The sequence below is a fragment of the Macrotis lagotis genome, chromosome 6 (assembly GCF_037893015.1).
Source record: "Macrotis lagotis isolate mMagLag1 chromosome 6, bilby.v1.9.chrom.fasta, whole genome shotgun sequence".
Classification (NCBI taxonomy): domain Eukaryota; kingdom Metazoa; phylum Chordata; class Mammalia; order Peramelemorphia; family Peramelidae; genus Macrotis; species Macrotis lagotis.
In genome coordinates this window covers 159,567,272-159,592,829 of record NC_133663.1, presented here as the reverse complement: position 1 = coordinate 159,592,829, position 25,558 = coordinate 159,567,272, and the positions used below count along the sequence as shown (strand labels likewise).

General features: G+C 34.0%; 1 protein-coding gene across 3 annotated transcripts in view; it reads left to right on the top strand.

The window, feature by feature from the left end:
• ABCC4 (ATP binding cassette subfamily C member 4 (PEL blood group)) overlaps nucleotides 1-25,558 on the top strand; it is a 273,974-nt gene that overhangs the window by 208,932 nt on the left and 39,484 nt on the right. For all 3 annotated transcript variants that reach the window (XM_074191906.1, XM_074191904.1, XM_074191905.1), the window contains 3 exons: nucleotides 602-793; nucleotides 7,046-7,201; nucleotides 19,649-19,738. In XM_074191906.1, the coding sequence (XP_074048007.1) occupies nucleotides 602-793; nucleotides 7,046-7,201; nucleotides 19,649-19,738 (438 nt within the window). The remainder of the gene's footprint in view (nucleotides 1-601; nucleotides 794-7,045; nucleotides 7,202-19,648; nucleotides 19,739-25,558) is intronic.

The following is a 25,558-nucleotide window of genomic DNA, read 5'->3' as shown; positions in this document are numbered from 1 at the left end:
CCTTGGGCAAGCCACTTAACCCCGTTTGCCTTGCAAAAACCTAAAAAAACCCAAAATAACTAATTTAGGAATATTCATCTTACCTATAAATTAGACCAACTGATCATTTCCCCCTAGTCTTCAAATGAAATATTAAAAAAAAACTTTTGCACACCATTGCAATTAGTAGGTTGTTTTGAACTTTTAATCTTTTGATAGAGAAGTATTTTTAGATAAAAATAGTATTTAAGAAGTAATAAAGACAAACACAGAATTTTATTGATTATATATTACAATACCTGCACCAAGGGAAATAAGACTCCTGTAGCGGAACCTCCTCTCAATACTTTAGTTTCGTTACTAAAGATATAATTGTATTTTATCTCCAATGAACAAGCTCCAGAATGATTCAAATCCATTCATGTGGCAGATTCCTCTTCTCTGTGAGGCATATATACAAACAAAAGCTTTTGCTACAACTTAATTGTTAATTAATTGTACCTGTTCACCAACTAGTAATTTAAGGGGAAAAAATGGTGTAACTAATCACTTTTTGCCAAATTAGAAGAATATTGTTGATGCAGACTAATTTTGGTGTTATGTCTTCATATTTGTCTTTTAGATGATATCTGTAGAAAGAGTAATTGAATATACAGATCTTGAAAAAGAAGCCCCGTGGGAATCCAAGAAACGACCACCACCAGACTGGCCTCATGAAGGAGTGATCATCTTTGATAATGTTAACTTCACTTACAGTTTGGATGGACCTGTGATACTGAAGCACTTGACTGCGCTCATTAAATCAAGAGAAAAGGTCTGTGTTAATGCCTTCTTTCTTTGTTCAAAAAGAAAGTAACTATTTTTCATCCATTGTATTTACTGGGGGATATCTTCATTCTTTCATAAATAGGCACAGTCAGACTGTTAATATCTTAGTTAAAAACTGCCCTGAAAGTAAAGCACAGCACTTTGTGCCACCATTTTCTTTTCTTGATTTGAATCTTGATTTCAGTTGCATTGTGCCTCATGATTTAGTTAATTTAATTGGACATACATTTGTCATTTGAGTATTATTCTATATTATATACTCTTATTTTATAAGAAATAAAATACAGAATTTGATCTCTATAACTTCAAACGCGGCAAACTAGTAGAGGATCAAAGACAGATGTCCAAATAATTTAGAATAAGTTCAGCATATAAGTTATTTTCCTAGTGCTACTGAGATCCAAGGAGAAGTAGAGAGATAAAGGGCTTTAAGGAGCAGGTTATTCCTGAACTAGGACTTGAAAGGCGGGAAGTGTATCAGCGGATAGGGAGAAGGGAATATTACAAGCAGGATGAATGAACATTTCTCAAATATTTTCTATGTTCAAGACACTATGTTAATTGTGTACATATATAAAAGCTCATCAGTCCTTGTTTCTGGGAGCTTAAATGCTCTTAAGAAGAGATCCCATATAGAATTGCAATGGCCAACATGTGTTTTAGTCAAAGATACCTCAAGACTGGTGAGTAGAATAATAGGACAGTCAGTTGATGTGCCCTGTCCAGAAGCAAGTGCTATATTGATTTGAGTGCACTCCCTAAGAAAGAGGTCATACAGAGTGATTACTGGAGATGACCAACTTGTAGATCATTTCTTTAGTCACTGACTTCCCTTATCTGTAAGAATGGCCAATTCTTCCCTGTTCCTCTAATTTATGATAAATCTTTATATCCCAGTTGTATCCATTTGGAACTTGGTAGATGATATGAAGGGTTGGGGGAAAATTGTAGGGAATGTAAATTGTCTAGATGAGTGATAGGTTGCATGTTTGAATGAGAGTTTCATGAGATAAAAAGCTGAGAACATATGTCAGAGCCAAGTTGTAGAAAATCTGGAATTGGAGCTGGGAATTTCATAATTCCCTGTGGGGGGACTACTCACATTTTCTGAACATGAGAATGATGTGGTCTACAATGAAAACATTACTCTGCTATGGTCGTGTAGAGTACATCGGAGTTATGGTAACTTGGGAAAAGTATTGCAATAGCTGGCAGTGCATGACTAAGTTATTACTAGTGAAGGAGATTTGGAAATGAAGCAGGGGAGAAAAGACAATGGGAAAAATATGGGAAAGAAATTAAAGAAATAGAAAGGAACCAAACTTGGTCAGTGATATTGTATCCTCAGATAGCACTTTATTCTGTATCTTTTTTAATGCATTATGTCTTGCATCATCTGTGTGCCTGTCTTACCTTTCTACTCGACTATAAGCTACCAAAGGGCAGAAACAGTGCTTTTTTCTAAAGTCTATATTTTTCCTGGCATATACAGTGGCTAGAACTCTAGACTTGGGTATCAGGAAGACTATCATATACTTAGAAAGATATGAAACATTTAACCTGAGACTATCTCAGTATCCTCCTCTATAAAATGGGGATAATTGAATTTATAGGATTGTATAAAATAATAAAAATGATATAAAATATATAATAATAATAATAATGATATAATGTCTGTAAGAGGCTCAGTTTGCAGTCAATTATTTTTATATAGTACAGCACTCTGCATACTGTAATTTTTTTTAAGATTTCATTTATTTTGAGTTTTACAATTTTTCCCCTAATCTTACTTCCCTCCCCCTACCTGCCACAGAAGGCAATTTGCCAGTCTCTACATTGTTTCCATGGTATACATTGATCCAAATTGAATACGATGAGAGAAAAATCATACCATATCCTTAAGGAAGAAACATAAAGTAAAAGAGATAGCAAGATCAGACAATAAGATATCAGGTTTTTCCCCCCCTAAATTAAAGGTAATAGTCCTTGGTCTTTGTTCAAACTTCTTAGTTCTTTCTCTGGATACAGATGGTATTCTCCATTGCAGACAGCCCCAAATTGTCCCGCATTGTTGCACTGATGGAATGAACAAGTCCATCAAGGTTGATCATCACTCCCATGTTGCTGTTAGGGTATACAGTGCTTTTCTGGTTCTACTCATCTCACTCTGCATCAGTTCATGCAAATCCCTCTAGGCTTCCCTGAATTCCCATCCCTCCTGGTTTCTAATAGAACAATAGCATTCCATGACATACATATACCACATTTTTCTAAGTCATTCCCCATTTGAAGGACATTTACTTGATTTCCAGTTCTTTGCCACCACAAACAGAGCTGCTATGAATATTTCTGTACAAGTGATGCTTTTACCCTTTTTCATCATCTCTTCAGGGTATAGACCCAGTAGTGATATTGCTGGATCAAAGGATGTGCACATTTTTGTTGCCCTTTGAGCATAGTTCCAGACTGCTCTCCTGAAAGGCTGGATGAGTTCACAACTCAGGTACTCCTGACTCCAGGACTGGCACTCCACTCACTGCACCATCTAGCCATGTGTGTAATATATACATGTTACAAATTTAGTCAATGAAACCAATTTTAAACATTTGCCATGTCCACAAAAATATTTCTCATTCTGCATTCTGAGTCCTTCCCCCCTCTATTAGGAGGTGGGTAGTATTTTTCATCATTAGTCCTCTGAAATGCAGGTTTGTCATTCCACCAATAAGCACATTGAAACCTTGTATTTAACTGTAATAAACTGGAGGGGAAAAAATGGCAAATCACTCCAGGATCTTCACCAAGAAAAGTCCAAATTGAATCACAAAGAATTGAACACAGCTGAAATGGCTCATCAACAAAAAAAGAACATAATAGGAATTTTTAAATGTTTATAATGAATGAATGAATGAATGAATTATGATATGCTGATATGAAATAACAGGGTAACAAGACTTACCTCCATATAATCAGAATCTTCCATTGCCAACTTTATAATTAGTAGAGCTTTCCTTTTCAAACAGACCCATGATATACCTAAAAAATGAATGCATTGCTGAATGTCTCAACAGCATTTCACTAAACTGAAGTAGGAAGTCTGAGGGATTGGATGGAGAGAAAAGGTTAATGTTTAAAACGGTTTTGGAATACTATTACTTTTGTGTCTGAAGAAATCCTGTGATTACATACATTGATTGTGTTTACTTAGGACCACAGCTTTAGAGCTGGCAAGTTCTACAGAAATCATTTTGTCCAACTGTGATGAAATGAAGACCCAGGAGAGTTCAGTGACCAGCCCAAGGTCACACAAGTACATAGCCCAGATTCAGCCTTAGTTCCTTCAACTCCAAACATAGTATTCTTTCTTCTCATGCAGCCTTCTTAAGCATCAAGTTTAACTGCATTATTTGGAATGTGATTTTTAAGCTACCAATGAAGCAATAGTATGTGAACTGCCTAAAGCATCCCCATTACAGAGAGAAGCATAAGAAACATTAGAAGCTGGCCCCAAATTTGTATTCTGAAAACTTAAAAGAAATTGCAGGATTACCTGAGATTTTAAAAGGTTTTTGGGAAAATTGAATTGTAAGACTCAGTTATAATGTTACAATGACTTGACTTTTGATTTATTTCTTGGGTCTGTTAGCTATATCAGATTTAGCTCCATTTATTTATCTAGAAATATTATCCAGGAGCTTTAGTTATAAAAGAATTTTGCAGTAGCTATGCTGTCGTGTTCTCCCCTCTCCTGTGTCTCTCCCTCCCTCTCTCACTCAATCTCTCGCTTTTGCTCTTTGCTCACAATAACCTGGTGAAGTAGGGAGCATGAGTTATATTATCCTCATATTCCAGATGAAGAACTAAGACCTAGACTTGGCCATGGTCATCCAGCTAGTAGAGTTTAAACCATGGCTTTCTAATTCAAGTATAGCTGTTATACAAACCCATCCATCTTTCATAGGACTATATGGTTAATAAAGCTTTTTGCTCACAATAACCTGGTCAAGTCGGGAGCATGAGTTATATTATCCTCATATTCCAAATAAGGAACTAAGACCTAGACTTGACCAGGATCACTCATCTAGTAGCAGAATTTGAACCATGGTTTTCTAATTCAAGTATAGTTGTTACACAAAACCATAAAACTAACAAGAGGACCATATGGTTTATAAAGCTCTTTGATCACAATAACCTGGTAAAATAAGGAGAATGAGCAAGGCTAATCCATGATCACACAATTACCTGTGTTTCAGAGTTTGACTTTAAATTATGGTCTTATTCTGAAGTCCAGGGTTTTTTCCTTCAGCAAATACACTCTTACTGAAGTCTTTTCTCAGCCTATTATCACCTCTAATAGGTAGTTAAAGATCGAAAATAAAGCAGTTTTCTAAGACTCTCCCACCATGCATTGTTATTTGTTCTGTGAAAATGTATGAATTGTACTTGCAAAGTTGCAGTGATTGTTGTGTAAATCTTGCTCTTCAGTTAGAGACCACAAACCTTTTTGTATAGAGTTGAACTAATTACAAATGACCCTAAAGTAAAGAAGCCAAAAGGAAAGATAGGATGTTCACACTGGTTGTATGGTTCACACTGAAACCAGTTAGGTCCTTGCTAGCTCTTTTGGCTTTGATGAGTTGGAAAAGCAGAGAAATCCTGTCGAACCAGTTCCCATTTGGGCAGGGTTTTATTTATTGTACTTACCTGAAGTCATAACTAACAATCCAGGTAATTTTAAATAGGCCTAAATGTTTTTCTGTATTTGGGCGTTGTCAATCTACCATTTATGGACAAGCTAGGTGCCACTAAACTGGGTCTACATATACATACATATATATGTATATATATACATATATATGCATATATATGTATATATATACATATATATATGCATATATATGTATATATATACATATATATGTATGTATATGTATGTATGTATGTATGTATATATATATGTTTTTCTTTTAATTCATTTTTAAGAGGAGAACATTGTCATCCTTTTAAAGATAAGACTGACACTAGGTTATTTATGACTTTGAACCTATATCTCCTAATTGTCAGTCCAAGACTCTTTCAGCTTTCATATAACTTGTATGGTACTGGATGGGTAAATCTTGCCTAAGTACAGATTCAAGGCACTTGATAAAATAAAACTAATATGGAACACTTTTTTATTAGGTTAAAAAATAATGGATTCAAATAGATGTATTTTAATACCATTGGGTTAATAGATGGGAGTTAAAAAAATTTTAGATTAGATAGAATGGATTATTTTATTAAGTTAATTGTTTTTAATTCACTGTTTATTACCTCAATAAAAGTGTTGCTTAAATTATCTTCATTGTATTTAAGCCTTGAATAAAGATGTTTTCTACACTTGAATAATTCTCATTTGGCAGTTTCTAATTGCCAGGCTTATAGATCCCAGTTTCTGCTTTTGGATCATTAACATATATATAATATACTATACATAATCCTTTATAATAAACCAGCATTTTATTGAAGAGTCCATTATTTTGTTTTTATAGTGTTCTTATTTATTTTATCTCTCTGTTCTTTTTTATTTTATCTATATCTAAAAATGTGCTGAATCATCTATAAAAAAATTTCCCAAATCTATAGCTTTTTCATTTTTCTCTAAGGGGAAAAAAGTAGTTTATTATTCATAGCTTTCCTATGAAATTTGGGATTGTTATTTTATAAAATGTTTTGAGTTGTTCATATGAAAAAACCAATATAATCAGCAAGGATTAGTTGTGGTGGTGGTGGTGTTATATATAACTTGCTACTGATCATCCTTTTATTAAATCAAATCACTAAAAACCCACTTTCTAGGATTTGAAACATGTTTCCTTTTATTACAGTGAATGGTGTCTTGTTCATTATCAGGAATAGATTTGCTTTCCCTATCTCAAAATAACCAGGCTGAACTAATATAGCCCTAGAAAATGGATATAGTCTTGTTATGTGTTCTTTTTTTTTAATTTCTAGTTGTAGATCTCTTATTGATAGAGGAAATTCTCATGGTTCATGATACTCTGATATAAGTATAAAGATAATTAGGAAAATTGACTTCTCATGGATTGGCATTAAGCTACTGATGCTTTTCCCTATCAGAAGTATTAATTCTGATTTTTAACCCTTCAGATTCTTCAGGCAAATACCCATTTTTTTTTATTAGCAAAAAGAAAGCTATTGTGTTCCTTTAAAATCATTTTGCTGGCTCTGTTTACAGGTTGGAATTGTGGGAAGAACAGGAGCTGGGAAAAGTTCTCTCATTGCTGCACTTTTTCGATTGTCAGAACCTGAAGGTAAAATCTGGATTGATAAGATTTTGACTACTGAAATAGGACTTCATGACTTACGAAAGAAGATGTCAATCATACCTCAGGTATAGATTACTCATAGTATTCTATGTGGCATTTTGTTTTTGTTTTTTAGTCTTGATTGTTGGAATTTTTTCTATTGGTTTCTATATAATAAACATTTTAATATAGCCACGTTCTTTATAAATACTGTTATTTTATATAACAATAAATTATACTAATATATTTCTGAATTAAAACTTCCCTGGTTCTTCAGTATTATTGATTGATAAAGTCCTGAAGTCACCATGAAAAGCAAACTCTGTAATATAATATATATATGTATGTATGTATGTATACATACACACATATACACACACACAAACACGCATAGAGTTCCTATAGAGAAAAAAGAAATATTTGTCTTTTGCTCTCTAGTCTTTCACACAGCTCTCAAAATAATCCAAAATTTGCCCTTATAAGTCTCCCCCTATTCCCCCTACCCCTATCCCATTCAAAAATATCATTGACTGGATTGACCTTTAAAGCCTGTACAGTGTTACCCAAGCCAGATTTTCCGAGTTTATTGTGAATTATTCCTCTTTATCTAGTCTAAGATTCCAGCCAGATGGACCTACTAGCTGTTCTCCTAATTTGTGAAACCTTCTCTTACCTGGGCATCTCTCTGCATTGTCTTCCTTATGTATTAGATTACCTAGCTTTCACCAAGGCTCAGGTCATATCCTAGCTCCTGTGGGAAATCTTTCTCACTTTCCCTAGTTATTAGTGCTTTCTTTTTCTTAAAATGATCAAATATATATAATCAACTCTTTAAATGTATTCTCTTCTAGAATGTAAACTCCTAAGGACAGGAACTCTCTTGTTTTTATCTCTAGCTCCCTCCTATTCCCTCCTACCTAGTGTTTAATGACAGCCTATTGGGGTCTGTTAAAATTGAGCACTCATTTTAAGGCACTGGAATAGAGGATTTGGGACTTCAGTTCTGCTGTCAAGTTTATAGGTGATGTTTGTCTTTTTTTCTCAAAGCAGACCATGACTTCAGAGAAGTGACATTGTGACCTACAGGTGAATTGGATTTGAGTGAGGGAATACTTGTTAGGAGTGTTAGGAATGGGAAACACAATCATCAAAGCAGACTGTCAGCCTTTCCTACATAATTAGGAAAAGTATAAGATAGTAGCCACAACTCTAAGCCTGAATGAAAGAGGCTTAGGGAGCAAACAATTGATCTTGCCAAAAAAGGGTGATCAGCCAGCCAAGGGCAACACTAGTTCAGATTGCATACTCATTTGTAAAACCTTATGTTGAAAGATAAAGGAAAATTAGGAGCAAGATCTGCACATAAAACAGTAAGGTATAGTAGAGGACAAATGAGTTTATAGGTAGTTCCAGATCATACTAAGATAAGAATGAAACCAGGAGGATGGCAGACAAACCAAAAAAAAATGGAAAAGATTTGTCAGTATTTCTATAATAAAAAGGAGGATACCATACAATTTGAAAGTATCACTAATATTTGAAAGTACATTTACTGAGAAAATATAAATAGCTGCCATCTGTACCTAAATCTCAACTCTATAAAGTCTTTATGAGAATTTGTTTTAACAAATCATATGAAAATATAAAAAGGAGTAATAGGACTTCTGAAACAAAATCCTATAGGAGACCATATCTAACACAATTGACTAAAATGTACCAAATTCCGCTGTCCTAACTTTTTGTTAATTATAGTATTTGATTTTCAGCCTTTAAAGCTCTTTCCCAACAAGTTATTTCCCATGTATATCTCCCATAGATGTCTTCAAAGGCAATAGAGATGTAGATGAGTGGTACACATAGATTTCAGTAAATTATCAATGGAAAATTATGGATAAAAGAAATGTAGACCAGAAAAGTTGATGGAATATCCATTGAGGGAAAGGGATAACAGAAGGATAGTCAGTAAGTCATTAAGGATTTATAAAGTACCTCCTCCAAGCCAAGAACTCGACTAGGTGTACAATAAAAAAGAAAAACAGCTCCTGTCCTCAAGGATTCTGCATAGGGAGGATAGCATGTAAAAATTTGGTGTGTATATATACGAGATATACAAAATATATGAAAAAGAATCTCAAGCCTGCCTTGGCGCTGTGATACATTGTTTATATAGATGTGTTAGAGAATGGGGGACAAGGATGAATAATGGACAAAATACTGCAGGCAAGTTTGAGGTGAGGTGTTGACAGAGGAGGAGGTATCTGAAATGATTTTTATAATTCAAAGATTATTATAGTTCAGAGATAGAGGAATTGCCCAGAAGATAGCAAGATGACCTACACAAATATTCCGTTTTGGTTGGATTATAGAGTGTGTTAAAGGGAGTAAATGTTTAATAAGGTTGGAAAGATATATTGGTGTCAAATTTGTGATAGGCTTTAAAGAGACAGAATAAAAGGGTTTGTATTTTGTCCTTGTGCATACTGGAAGCCAAAAAAAGCTATTTGAGCAGGGCAGTGGCAATGATAAGACCTTTACCTTAGGAAGATTGAGAATGATGCCTTGGATTGGGAGAAAGACTGTGGGCATAGAAATCATTAATCTAAGTGCGAAAGGATGAGCTCCTGAAACAACACTGGTGGGGAGGGGCAACCAAATATGCTGAAATTTGAAGATAGGTCAACAAAATATAGAGCAAGTAAATTTGAATTTGTCACCTGAGAAAAATTCTAGAATGGGTTATTAAAATGATAACTATGGTAATAAACATTTATTTCTAGCAGTCAGTTTTTTCTCTTTTCTTTTTTTGGATACAACTACCAAAAGTAGATATTAGGAGTATCAGGAATAAATGGATTAATGTAGTTTAACAAATCTATTTACTCTTTCACTGTTCTCTTGCGGGGGGGAGGACATAGAAAAAAAATCCTTATAGCAAATATGCATAGTCAAGCAAAATGAATTCCCTCCTGGTCCATATTTAAAAATATAGAGGCTATATTCTGCATCTTAAATCTACTTTTGCTTATAAATTGTTCTCCTGGTTCTACTCCCCTAACTCTACAATCAGTGTGTGTGTCTTTCCATGTCTCAAGTCTCTCACTGCTCTAATCCATCCTCCATTCAGCCACTAGAGTGATATTCTTAAAAGTGTAGGTAAGGCCATGTCTTCCCCTAAATTAATAAATTCTAATAGCTCCCCATTGTCTCAAAAATCAGATACAAATCTTGGCTTCCTCTATAGAATTTAAACTCCTTGAGATGTGGATGTATTTGCATCCTATCACAGTTCCTATTGTATAATAAAGGCTTATTGAATCATAAAAAAGAAAATCAGATACAAAATGCTCTGTTTAGCATTCAGAGTCCTTCATCACCTAACCTCCTCCTCCTTTTGTAGTCTTATTGCACCATATTCCCTATAACATACTCTTCAGTCCAATGATACTGGTCTCCTGGCTATTCCACAGCTCCATCTCTTGGCTCCTGATATTTTCTCTAATTATTCTCCATGCCTATTGCAGTGTCTCTCATCTCTGCCTTTTTGTTTCCCTGACATTCTTTAAGTCCCAGCTAAAATCCCATGTTTCATGGAAAGCCATTCCCTCCTCCTCTTAATTCCAGTTCCTTCCCTCTTTTAATTATTTCCTAATTATCCTGTATATTATAGCTTTTTTGTACATATTTGCTTACATATTTTCTCCTTCATCAGTTTTGAGCTCCTTGAGGTCAGGAACTGTCTTGCCAATTTTTGTATCCCCAGGACTTAACATAGGTTCTTGAATATAGTAGAAGCTTAGTACATACCACAACTTATTAAACTTCATTCCTTGATTGATAGCCATTCATTTTGATTCTAGTTTTTAACCATCACAAAAAGAACTGCTATTAATATTTTATACATATGGAACCTATTCCTTTTTCCTATTAATTTTTTTTTATTTCTTTTCCTTTCTTTTTGTATGTAGGTCTAGCAATGGTATAGCTGGGTCAGAGGGCATGCTGTATAGTAACTTCTTGTATATAATTCCAAATTGCTTTTCAGAGAGGCTATAGCCATTCACTGATCCATCAACAATACATCAACATGCCTATTTTCCACAGCCCCTTCAACATTCATAATTTTTATTTTTTTATTGTCTTCACCAAGGTATTAAGTGAAATCTCAGAATTACTTTAATTTACCTTTCTCTATTAGTGTTTTGCAACATTTTTAAAATGACTGCGATAACCTATGTTTCTTTCTGCCTGTTCATATCATTAGACTCCTTATCATTTAGAAAATGACTCAGATGATCCTTACAGATCTTGGAAATGAGACCATCATCAGAGAAACTTTCTGTAAAGTTTTTTCTGTTGTTTCCTTTTTTAATCTTAGCTGTATTAGTTTGTGCAAACACTTTAATTTTATGTAACCAACATTATTCATTTTATCTTCTACGATCTCCATATCCCTTGTTAATCGTTTTGTTTTCTATCCACAAATCTGATAGGCCTTTTCTTGGTACATGTATGTATACTTTGTTAAATGCACCTCTATATCTTCTCTTAAACAGTGAGGTTTAAGTGATTTCTCATAATCATATAATCAGAATGTATCAGAAAGCAGAACTTGGAACCAAATCTTCATGTCCACCATTACACCAGATTGGCCATCCTTTAGAGTAGTATTGCTTTAATATGCTATCATGAAAAAATGCTTAAGGAAAAGGACTCATACCTTTTTTATTCGTCCTCCAAGCCCTTCCTTTATTTTCCTTTCCCTTGCCCTTTATGGTCTTCTTATGGCACTCCAGAATCCTATGGTAGAATCTTAAGGGAACTTAGCTGTTTCTAGTCCAATCCTCTCATTTGATTTTGAAGTTAATTGAAGACCAGAGAGGTTTAAATATTTTATTCAAAATCAACTAGCAGAACTGGACCACAGTTGTTTTAATTTCCAAACTGGGGGTTCTTTCCACTACATTTCTCTTCCTAAGGATAAAATTATATATTCACTTCCTTTCTGTGATGAACTCCAATTACTTTGTTACTCTATTTACTGATATTTTCATAATGCTCACTGAAATATATTATCTAAGATGTTTTTCCTGCCTTCCTCATTTCCCTATTTTTGAAATATCTCCAGAACCTATAGGATGAACATTGAATTCAGTTGAAATTTTACCCCCAAAGCAGTCTCTCCCCGTGTTAGTAGCGTTCACGTCTAATGATAGTCTAACATTTGGAGAGGTGAGGCACTTTAAAACACTTTGTCTCCAAAGTCATTTGTGATTTATTTGTTATTTTGCCAGTAAACTGAAGTTTTTTTTTTTTAATTTTTGAGTGAAATTGAATTTCTGGGCAAGGATTGTTTCCCTTTTGGTCTAGGGGCTGGGGAATTTTAAGCAGAATTGCAAAACCTGCTTTCTTCAGTGACAAGAACAAGATCCACTAATGAAGGTGAAAAGAAGTGCAGTGGAAATAAATGCCATAATTTATCTGAGTACCTAGCCCTGAAGAGAGAAGACATCTTAAATGTCTATTTCCTTCTGGACTAGAGGGCTAAAAATCATTGTCTAAGCCCCCATTTGCCTTCTCCCCCCACCCCATGGAAATTTGGAATATTTAAGAAATCATGAGAATAAGAAAACAATGCAGTTTGTCTAAAGTGAATCCTTTTTTTGACAGCCTCCTGGTTCTCCAGGATGGGAATAATGGGGATTCCCAGGCTTAACCTCCACAGCTGGATCTCTTTATCTTTTCTTACACATTACAAGACAGATATGGGGAGATAAGAAAATAGAATGGTGATAGTGAGGATTGGGACTGAAGAGAGCCTGTGAAAGACACTGGTCAGTCAAGAGTGATGTTGCCATGTTTCAAAAAAGTAAAATAATAAGAACCCCTTACATTTTTAGCTTTAAAGTTTTCAAAGCACTTTATATCTGTAATTTCCTTTGAGCTTCATACCCTTTGAATTATGTCCTTGTATTGTCTGCTCTTTCTTTTTTTAACAGATGAAGAAATGACAACTGAAAAAGAGTAAAGTGACTTACCCAGGGTGACGCAGTCACTATCTGAGGCAGGATTTGAATCAGGTCCCCCAATCTACATGTCCAGGATAGCTTCCTTGTTCACATAACAGAGTACTCCCATTTGAAGATCTCTGGTTTTGGGGGTTAGAGAACATAAGTTCAAATCCTGTATTAGATATTTCTTAGGTGGTGAAGTGGATGGAGCTCCAGGCCCAGAATCTGGAATCTTCCTGAGTGCAAATGTGACCTTAGATACTTAATAGCTGTGTGACCCTGTGCAAGTCACTTAACCCTGTTTGCCTCTGTTTCCTCATCTATAAAATGAGCTGGAAAGGGAAATGACAATGCCAAGAAAACCCCAAATGAGGTTTTCATGAAGAGTCAGAAACAACTGAAAAACAAACCACAATCTTTATGACACTGTCTGAGAAGACTAAGCCTCAGTTCCCCTTCCATTTCTTGAGCTTTGATAGTATTAATGTCATTGTTCAACAAATCCCTCACTCTCTGTGAAAAGTCCTCTTTTTTTTTTTTACATACATCTTATTTCATTTAAACTACAACTTGGTCATGATGTGAAGGAGTTAAGTGAGCTTCCGAAAAAAAGAACACAGAGGTGAAATTACACTCAGGGAGTAGCTTACTTATCTGACAGTGATCTGGCAAAATGTATTTCAAAACTTTTTTGGATGAATTCTCGGGAGCTCAGGCTCCTATCTTATTGCACAAAGAAACTGTTTACAAATGGAGAGTAATCCCATGCAAATTTAGAATTTATGAATAGCACCCTAAGGGCTGGTGCAGATCAAGGGCGGCTCTGTATCATGATTACAATGGAGATTTTAAAAAAAATTTAATTGATTTGTGGTTTTTGCATCTTTTTTTTTAAGTTACTTGTAGAGGTTCACACACAACTAGGTTCTTTTGGTTTGGGTTGTTTTTTTTTTTAAAGTTTCACATTTTATATATTTCTCTTCCCTGGTCTTTCCCCCTCCTTCTCCCTCAGAGTGAGGGGTGGGGGGAAGGGGGAGTAGGTTAAGGAAAGAAACTTCTCTTCAAAACCACTTTTTATTACCTTGATTTTCCTTTTTTTCAAGAACAAAACCCAAAGAGAAAGAAGTGGGTATGCTATTACTTGCAAAGAAATACAATTGGATTGTTGCCTAATTCAGCCCTCCTTTTGTTTCTGCACACTGAAGGCTTCATTAATGCACAGTGGAACTACTGGCTAGAGTTAGTGACCTTTTTGTATCGAAAAGAACTTTACATGGACTTAAATTCTTTTTTCTTTTGTTGGTGCACAATGTCCTTTTCTTCTGAAAATGGATGATGATCAGTTCACTCAAAGGCTACAGGATTGAGTGGGGTGGGGAAACCCAACCTCAGAATAGAGTGATTTCAGGTGATTTCCTTACTTTGAAAACAGTAAACTCAACTTAACTTAAACAAGCTCCTCAGTCTTTGGAAACAGGAAAATTAAAAAAAATATATGCTTTTCCCACATTTGACAAACAGCAGAGCTGTACACTATTTTTGTATTTTGGTTGTGGAAAGTTCCCTGATTTAGAACATAAAATGATTAGGTGAAGCAAAATGTTTTCTCTTTTATCTTGCTAGTTTGTAACCAGTTGTATGGTTTTTCAGAGAACTCCCAGTGGGTTTTAAGTGTCTGAAGGTTAGTAGGTAGGATTTCTTCCCTGCGATAATGAGAGGCTGTTTTCCAGTCTGACATACAGAGTGTGGTCTTTGAGGCTTTCTGTTGTGTGGAAGGATTATCAGTTTTCTACACTAAACTGTTTAATTCAAAGTGGCCATTTTGTGTGACACTTCTAATGTGGGTTTGTATTGCTTTCATTGCAAAGAACAAAATTGCCACCAAATCCAATGGTGGGATTTTTTAACCTTTTTCATCTGAATCCTAATTAAAAGACAAATTTGGCATTGTCTGATGTATACCACTCAGAATCAGGGTACTTTCCCCACCACTCTAACTCATACTAAGTCTATGGTCAAAAACAATTTTTTAAAAAATCTATATGTGTGCTGGCAAATTTTGTCTACATCTACATGAAGATTGTATGTCTCTATAAATTTATTACTTGCAAGTATTATGCCTTTTTTTAAGCTGCAAGCATTTTTACAACACTTATTTACAAGGTTAGGTTATTAACTCCATCTCCAGAAGACAGCTATTTTAAATAATAATTCCTATCAGAAAGAATAATTAAAAATGACCCTTATCAGCTCTTGCAGTACATATCTACTGTTATGACTTTTATTACCCTTATGAAGACATTATAATGGGATTTCTTATTTGGCAAGCCTATGAAAGTGGAATGAATTAAGAAATAAAATGAGCAACATATATAAAACATATCAGCATATTAAAACATATGTTGTTAAATTACCTGCAGGTTTTAAAGAAAAATGTTCCATCAGTTAATATTTTATTAAACCGTTTTTCTCATTCAACAGGTTTTGATGGAAGTTTTACTAATTGAAATAAATATCTTTGACATGTTATAACAAGTAGAAATATTTTTTTCTGCTTGATCTTTTGTTTTTTGTATTGCTAAGTCAAGCAAGAGGGATTGATGCAGAGTTCCTTTTTCAAATTAACAGAGAAAAACTTAGAGAAATACTGTAATTACAATGGACTTTTTAAAAAAATTCCATTGAGATGCTTTCTCTTTATGATGTACTGATTTGAAGTTCATAAGCCAGAAACCTTTTCGAAAAGAAAGCGGTGTTGTGATTCATCATTAGCAGCAGGTTCAGCAGCTGTTGAATTCTTTGAATATGAGAATTTCTACCCTGAACCCTTTGAAGGCCAAGGTGCCAACACCCTTCCCAAGGCATAAAAATAATCAGCCATTTCAAATTTAGTTTTTTTCCAAAAAGATTGAGTTGGAGGAGCAGTTATTTATTTATTGGGATAGGGAGGTGATTGAGCTTTTCAATTTTTTGAAATCACAGGCTTCTAAAATCTTCATTTATAAAATTCTCAAACTATCTGGCTGCTCCTCCCTTAATGATAAAGGAAGACCTTCTTTAAAAAACAAACAAACAAACAAACCCCAGGGTGGTTAGGTCGGGCAGTGGAGAGAGCACTGGCCCTGGAATCAGGAGAACCTGAGTTCAAATCCAGCCTCAGACACTTAATAATTACCTAGCTGTGTGGCCTTGGGCAAGTCACTTAACCCCATTACCTTGCAAAAACCAAAAATCAAAAAAAAAAACCCTCAATTACCATTGACATCTTCTAGAATCTAATTTTGTAATTAGGTGGAATTCTATGTATTTCCCTCAGAGATGGTGAATCTTCAGCTGCTAGTTGAGAATATAATGTGGAAGAAACATTTCTTTAACAGGTCAGTTTATTTCAGTGGTGTTGTGGGATTTGTCAGATCAGGGTATTTTCCTTTTTTTTTTAAATGAATGTACTGTTTATTTTTAACATTCTTTTTAAATTTTGAATTCAAAATTCTCTCCCTCCCAACCATTTCTTACTCACTGAGAAAATAAGCAAAATGATATGAGATATACAAAATCATTTCCTTTAAACCTATAGTTGTAATTATTGGGAAGCATGGGCATTTTAAATCTTTCCTTTTCAAGTTCTGTTAAGGCAATTCTTGTCCCTGGCCCAACTTAACCTATTAGATTCTTTCATTGAAAGAATTATAACTCTTCTCATTAGCTCAATACTGGATGATTAAACAGATAAAATAAGGAAGTGGAAAAAATGAGTCACCAAACTTAACTTCCCGACAGTGGAGATGAGATAGATAGATGAATGAGATGGACACCAGGAAATCACAGAATTAAGGCAGCAATGAAGCACCAAAATTAACTTGTCTTCTGCTTTTGCTGCTAGCCTATCAGAGATTCCCTGGAGAGCAAGGGATATCACCAAATGGGGTGGAGTAACATGGGCTCCCAAAAAAGATCACTTCTCAATCTTCTTTCTCTCTAGACTAAGCAAGTTGCTTTCTGTGATCCTGATGTGAATATAATGGAGAGAATGAATTATTTTGACCTACAGAACTCAATGGTAGCCTAAGCTTGAACTCAGGGATGAAATTTTAAAATAATTTAGTCCAATTGAAAGAAAATTCATTTGACTTTCCCAAAAGTAATTTTGAACCTGTATTCACAATCAGCCTATAGAGTTTCAAGACAGTATCACATTTATTTCTTGATTCATTATAGCCAACTATCAGACTCATTTAGAGGCTTTTAAATTCCTGTTCTATGCTTAGAAGTACATATTTTTCAATAATGACACTATTTATCTTTATTGTCAATTCCCCTCCTCTCCACTGATCCTAAATCCAAGTTGATAGGAGAAGTCATGCAATGTCTTTCTGTTATTATTTTTTATGCTTAGAAGGAGTGATATGCCTATCTATTTCATGCTCTTGGAGTTCTCAGAAATTTAGCAATGGTCAATAAAGCATTAAAAAATATGTAGAAGAAAACAAGAAAGTCTACAAAGGGACACAAAGGAATAAGGCAATTTTGTTTCTATATTAAATATAGTATACTTTAAAAAACAAACTATGTAAAGTTCACACAGTCTCATATTATAGTGTTCATATTTGTTAAGTCCATAAGAAAAATGAGAGTGTTTTCTTTAGCAAAATGAACTACTGCTGATTCTCAAAGGACTTAGCATTATGAAGGAAGAAAGGTAATTGTTTTTTTCCTTAAAAAAAAGGTACATATAGAAAAACTTTTATTAGGGTAATTAAGACAAAAATTTACAACCATACCATCTATCTAATCCAGGGGTTCTTTTTGTATCATGGATATGGCGAAGCCTATGAATTCCTCAGAATAATATCTGTTGTTTATATTTATTCATAAATGGGTGAAACCTCTGGATTGAGACTTTTTTTAGTGGTGTCCAACTCTTTGTGGCTCTATGTAGGATTTTCTTGGCAAAGATGCTGGAGTGGTTTGTTATTTCTTTCTCAAGCTCATTTTATAGATGCAGAAACTGAGGCAAACAGGATTAAGTGACTTGCCCAGTTTCACACAGCTAATAAAATGTCTGAGGCCAGATTTGAACTTAGAAAGATGTACCTTTCTGACTTCAGACCAGCATGCTAGCCATTGTAATCACCCCCTGCTCAAAAGAGTCTTTTTTAAACTATTGAAGGGAATGCTACTTTTAAGTTAGAGGTTAGTGAAACTAAAGATGTAATTTATTTTCCATACAAGTTCTTGAACCCCCTGAAATCTATCCATAAATTCTTTTGGGGGCCATTGACTTCTGACCAATTCTAACCTCTTTATTTTACAAATGTGGAATACAGAGTGGTGTCTAAGATATAGAGCTGTGGTTTAAATTCGGGTTTTCTGACCCCAGTACTCTTCCCCCCAAAACCATGTTCCTAATTGTCTGAAATGGAGAGAATATTTCAGGATAAATATCTCAGGACACTATTGAAATGAAGAACAGTCCAAAAATCTGAAGAGTGGAGCCCAGTAAAATGATATAATCCTGTTTTTTTTTATTGTTCTTCATTATAAATGTGAAACTTTGAACATCTATACTCCATTGTCCCTCTGAAATCATCCCAGTTTTGTTCTTTTACTACTCACATCCTCATATACCATTTGTCTGAAGTTTTGCCATATGAGAAAATGTTAAATGAGCCACATCATCTGCTTGCTATATGTATAACATTTTTTTTTCTTTAAGCTACATTATTGTTTAGGCCCAGAAAAAAAAATGCAGGGGACAACAGATCCCCAACTACTTCTGAAGTTGAGAAATGAGTTCTTAAATGTACATACTTTGATTATGACACTATTCAAAATGATTTTCATATTATTCCACCCTTATGGTTAATAATAGTAGGGCATCCATCCCAGTGGATGAATGGAAAAGATAAAGTAGATATCAGCTTACATCTCTTAATAGAAAAGGTGCCGCAGTTCCCATTAGTTCATTTTTTCCTTCAGGCTGGAACAGAAAGTCCCAGTTTATTAGTTAAGGAGACTCCCCATACCAGCAATATCTTTTACCAGTGGAGAAAATATCCTTCTTTATCATTCAATGATAGCGTAATGATGTTTAGCAATTTCCCCTCAAGTCACAAGTCTTAACTAATCATGCTATTCATATTTCTCAGATACTACACCTGGATCCGACATTGATTTTTATTGGTACCCTTGAAGTGAGGTTCATCAAATAACTGAACTGTGGTTTTTTTCCCGTTTGTTAAACAAATATCACCAAAAAAAATTATATCATAACTTTTGCTTCTGTTTCTTCTTTATTTTTCTTACTCTCCTGATTATACTCTGCTATTTAAGCATCTATGATATAGGTACAATGTAGAGCAGATATAGAATCGCTATACATATATATATATATATTCACTAGCATCTGTTTCTTTAAGATAGTGACATTTTTATGCTTTATTACATTTTTGTTAAAATAAATGAATAAATCTATGTTAATCCATTCAACTTCATACAATGATAGAAATTTTATTGGAATTTTAGGAACCTGTATTATTCACTGGGACAATGAGAAAAAATTTGGATCCTTTTAATGAGTACACAGATGAAGAATTGTGGAATGCCTTGAAAGAGGTATTTATAAAATTTCCTTTATTTCAATTTTACAAATGTTTATATTGTTACATAAAATGGGAGATTCTAAGAGGAAGCTCATCTGCTCAGCTATTCTGTTTTATTTATTTGTTTTAAAATAAGTTTTAACTATAATTTCTCTCAATAACCCATACTCTTAACATTCTATTCCATATTTTTAAATAAAGTTTTTAAAGATCAATGAATTCAATGTGTATTTTAAATATTAGAATGCCACTAGATAAAATTTAATAAATCTAAAAGAAAAGATGAAAAAATTAGATTAGAGGAGAAATAAAAAAACAGGAATCAAGAACAAAAACAAGAAAACTATAGATATTATAAAACTAAAAGCAGCTTCTTTGAAATCTTAACTTTAAGCCAATCTGAGTAAAAAAGAATAGAGCAGGGGGGTGGCTAGGTGGCACAGTGGATAGAGCACTGGCCCTGGAGTCAGGAGTACCTGAGTTCAAATCCAGCCTCAGACATTTAATAATTACCTAGCCGTGTGGTCTTGGGCAAGCCACTTAACCCCATTGCCCTGCAAAAAAACCTTAAAAAAAAAGAATAGAGCAGATGATCTATTAAAGAAAAAGTAAATTGTTCTGATAAATTCACAACAAAACTAAAAGGGGGAAAAAAGAATTATTAGAATGTACTATGCACTGTTATTTCTTAAGAAAACTAAGATCAGGGGCGGCTAGGTGGCATAATAGATAGAGCATCAGCCCTGGAGTCAGGAGTACCTGGGTTCAAATCCTTCCTCAGACACTTCCTCAGACACCTGGCTGTGTGGCCTTGGGCAAGCCACTTAACCCCATAACCCCATTTGCCTTTCAAAAACCAAGGAAGGAAGGAAGGAAGGAAGGAAGGAAGGAAGGAAGGAAGGAAGAAAGCTAAGAACACAAAAGAAATAGAAGAAAAGATTCAAAAATATAAGCCTGAACAACAAATAATAGATTTAATAATTCAATTTCAGTAAAAGAAATTATTCCTTTTGAGGAACTGATGAATAGAATAATTCTTAGAAACTTTTAAATGTCATTTAGTATCATACTATGCAAATTATTCTCAAAAATTGCAAAAAAACCCCAGCCTACTGGTTCCTTTCTTTTTCCAGAACAAACTTAGTCCTGATATATAAACCAGAGAAGAATAAAACACAGAAAGAGAACTATTTACCAATATCAATAATTAACACTGATTTTAAAAAATGTAAATAATGATAGCATAATGATAAAATCCTGTCCTACTACAGCAACTTATCCAAGGACTATTCATCATGACCAAATTAGATTTGTACCACAGATGCAAGGATGGAAAACAGTCTACATAATTAATGTTAAAAAATAAAAGCATCCAAATACCATGTAATTATTTCCACAGATGAAGAAAAGGCTTTTGACAAAGTATAACACTCATTTATGCTAAAAACCCTACAAAGTATAAGTATAGACAGACCCTTGTTTAATATAAAAAGTATTCAAAACTAAAAGTAATCATGTAATGCATACAAGTAAAACACAGATGCCTAAACTCTTCAATATTATTTAAGGTAGTTATGAAAATTCTAGCTGTAGTAGTAAGACAGAAAGAAAGAAAGAAATTAAAAGCATAAAGCTAGGTAAAGAGGAAATAAAACTATCCTTATTTGTTGATGATATATGATTACTAAGAAAATATCAAGGAATTATCAAGGATACTAACTAAAGCAATAACTTCAGCAAAGTTATAGTCTATAAAATAAATCCCATCAGCTCTTTAAAAAATAACAAAATTCAAGATAATAATAATATAGAAGTACCTTACAAATTATTATAAAATGCCTAAAATACCTAAGGATGAAAAAGCACATAAAACACTTGGATAGATTTTATTCTTTAGAGATACTTCAAGAAATAAAGAACAACTCTAATGGCTAGAGAAATGTGCAGTGAGCATGACCAATATAATCAAAATTAAAATACTAACAAAGGTAATTTACAACTTTAATGCTATGCCAATTAGATTATCAAAAAATACTTAAAGAAATGGACAAAAATAACAAAATTCATTTGGAGAAAATAAAATATCTAGAATATTAAGGGCAATAATGAAAAAGGTAGAGCCCCCAAAGTAAATTAAGCAACAATGAGAAAAAACATATTGTGTTATTTTGTGTTAAAAAATAACGAATTAGGCCAATGGAATAGACAAGACAAGGAAGACTTGGAAACAAAAGAATTTAATAAACCAGAAAATATAAATTACTTAGGAAAGAGATTCCTGTTTTATAAAAGCTACTGGTAAAACTGACAAGCAATCTGACTGAAATTAGACTTAGACTAACAATCTATATTGTATTTCACAATAGATTTTAAATGGATACATGACTTTAATATTAAAGATCATGCTATTAAAAATTAAGAGATTATATATTGTCTCACAATTAAGAGAAGATACATTCAGACCCAAATAAAGCTATTACAGATTACAAAAGATAACTTAGATAATTTTGATTACTGAACAACATGAACAAACAGAATCTGATAAAGGTTTGGTATCCAAAATATATAAACAACACACACACACACACACACACACACACACACACACACACACACAAAATTTCCCAAAAGGTGATCAAAGTACATGACCAATCGTCAAAAGAATTATAAATTATTAACAAATGAAATAATGCTTCAAACCCCTAATAATTAGAAAAATGCAAATCAAAACAACCCTGAAGTTTAACTTCTTTTTTTTTTTTTTTGGTTCTACTTTATTTTTATTTATTTTGATGAAAATATTTCCCAATTACATTTTAATCTGGTTCTAGTCACGCAAGACTGTTGTAACTGGCTGAGAGTTTGACATGAATTTTAACTTCTTGCCCTTCAAATTGGCAAAGTAACAAAAGATAGAAGGTATTGTTAGAAGATTAGTACTTTCTTGGTGGAATTGTGAATCTGTGCAATCATTTTGAAAGCAAGTAGGAATTATTCAGTTACCTGAATATAGCACCCAGCATCCCTGAACTTTGAAGGATAGCAAATAAACAATAAAGTGTCTTCCATTTTCCATTTACATTCTTCTGGGAATTCAAACTACTAAAATGTTACCTCAGTTGTCCTTAGGAGAGTTGCATACTAGATTAGGATTCAAGATTATATTTCTAGCATCAACCTAACCATGACAAAATGAGTTACCTTGAGAAATTAACTCTTTTTGCTTCATTTTCTCCATAGCTTAAGTAGGGAAGATAATGCCACCACTACTCAAAAGATAATAATACCTATTAATCACTTAGGGTTTTACAGAGAGAATATTTCATCAATGTAAAATATAATTAAGGTCAAAGCAGAATAAAAGTTTAGGCAAAAAATATTATCTTAATATGCTGGAAATAGGTTTGTATTATAGGAGGCAAGAAATACTTTTTGGGTACAACATGGAAACAAAATAAAGACTGACAGATTGCTTTCCATGGGAGGGAGGGAAGTAAGATGGGGGGGGGATTATAAAACTCAAATAATACCTTTAATAAAAATTAATTTAAAAAGAAATACTTTTTGACTGAGCTATTAGAAATGAGTTTCATTTAAAATTTTATTAGTGCCCTCAAATGTATATTGTTGTAGGAATATCACATAACTTCTATGATAGACCTATCAGTGCATTTCCATGAACTACCTTCTTGCTTCGTGTGTATTGGTCTTATTTGCTTACTCCTCTAGGATGTTCAGTTCTTCGAGGGCAGTGATCAAGTCTTTTACTTTTCTTGTATTTTCTCTACAATACCTTAGTTCAGTGTTAAAAACTTGTTTTTATTTCATTGGATTTTTGCATATTTTGTTGTGTTTTTCATTGGTTTTGCTTGGCTTTGTTGGGAATTGGATTTGAGTTTTGTTTTGTATTTGATCATGACCTGTGAAAATCATTCTTGGAAACTTGCTAAACAACAAGTTCTATTAACTTCAATTTGGCAATTGGTCTGTTATTTATAGGTTTCAAAAGGCCTGTCCCTCTCAAAAGTTGAGTGATTTTCCCAGGATCACACAGCCATTGTATATCAGAGGTGAGGCTTGGACCCAGTTACCTCCTAAGCCAGTCCTGTCCTTCAGAACTTAACACTTAAGAATCATGGAACCCCAGGGAGGCAATGGACTTTGGTAGTTGGTTGTTGTTCAGTTGTTTCAGTTAGTTGACTCTTTGTGACCCCATTTGGGGTTTTCTTGACAAAGATACTGGAGAGGTTTGCCATTTCTTTCTCCAGCTCATTTTACAGATTGGGAAACTGAGGCAGAGTTAAATGACTTGCCCAGGATCAGCAAGCTATATTTGAATTCATGAAAATGAGTCTTCCTGACTCTATCCCTTATATAATCCTTTGTATCTTTTGTACCTATCCTTTGTATAAATCTAGCCTACAACATCCCATAAAATGGTCTGCCTTTGGCTTTGTGATTTGTGTTTTTTAGAAGTTCTCTAGTAACTCTTTTACAAAAAGAAAGGTATAAGAAAACATGTATCATAAATGAAACTAAGCATTTGAATCAGTTCTTTTGACTCATTGTTTTGCTTTGTTTTTTCCTTTTACCCACATAGTTGTTAATTATTTTTACCCTTCTAGGGATGCCTCTGAAATTTTAATGTGTAGGGTAAGATTCTATTGTGCACCTCCAATCTAGGAGACTAGACAGTTTCTTACCTGCAATTCCTGTTTTCTAGAGGTGTGTCTTTGATAAGTCTTTACATATCCACCCAACTTCCCAGAAGACTCAGGGATTTTTTTTCCTAAATCTAGGCTAATTGCTTCATCTTCTTTTTGGAAGATAATAGACCATTTGGGGGTATTTAAGATTGTCAATCTCTGCGTATGAATGGGATGCATATTTATTCAGTGGTGGTATTGCCTTTGTTACACACCTTAAGAAACTGTAAATTGCAGTTGCAGATAAATGATTTCACAACTTGTTTCATAACTAAACATTCATAGACTCTCTAGCTAATGAAGTTAATCTAGGCAAAATCCATTAAACCTTCCCTGATCCTACCATTCCTTGTCACCTGTTACTGATGATATTCTCTCTTAGTCCTCACATTATGGTTTGTTCTATACTTCCCTAATGCGTGTAATGTGTAATATACATACATATCATATATATATATATATATATATATATATATATATATATCTGCTCCCCCATTGTCTATCACAATGCCCTTGTGTTTATTTAATTTGTCATAATGTGCTCATCTTACATGGGTATATAGCAAAGTCTGAATTATTCCCATAGTTCTTCCAGTTTCTAATTTCAACTGAACCCTAAATGCAATCCTTTTATTCCTTCCTAAATGATTCTCTATTATATTCCCCAACATAATATTCCAGACTCATCTTCTCTTTCAGTCTCTCACCTTACCTCAACAGAAGACCTTTCCTCCTTTTTTTTTTAACTGAGAAACTAGAGGCCATTCATCCTAGAGCTCTCCCCCCCACCCACTTAACATCTCAACGCCACTTGGCATCATCTCACACTCTCTCATCTGGTATAACTATACCACTTAAGCACTCTTGACCTCAGGTCCCCCTTTGTTAAATGAGGTGGTCAGACATGGTGACCTCCAAGGGTCATAATCTATTTCCTACATGCTCTCATTCCATCTTATCTACAAACATTCCCAGATCTCTCAACATTCCTTGAAAAATCCTCATATAAGGGCAGCTAAGTGACACAGTGGATAGAGTCCTGGCCCTGGAGTCCGGAGGACCTGAGTTCATATCTGCCCTCAGACACTAAATACTTACTTAGCTGTATGACTTTGGCCAAGTCACTT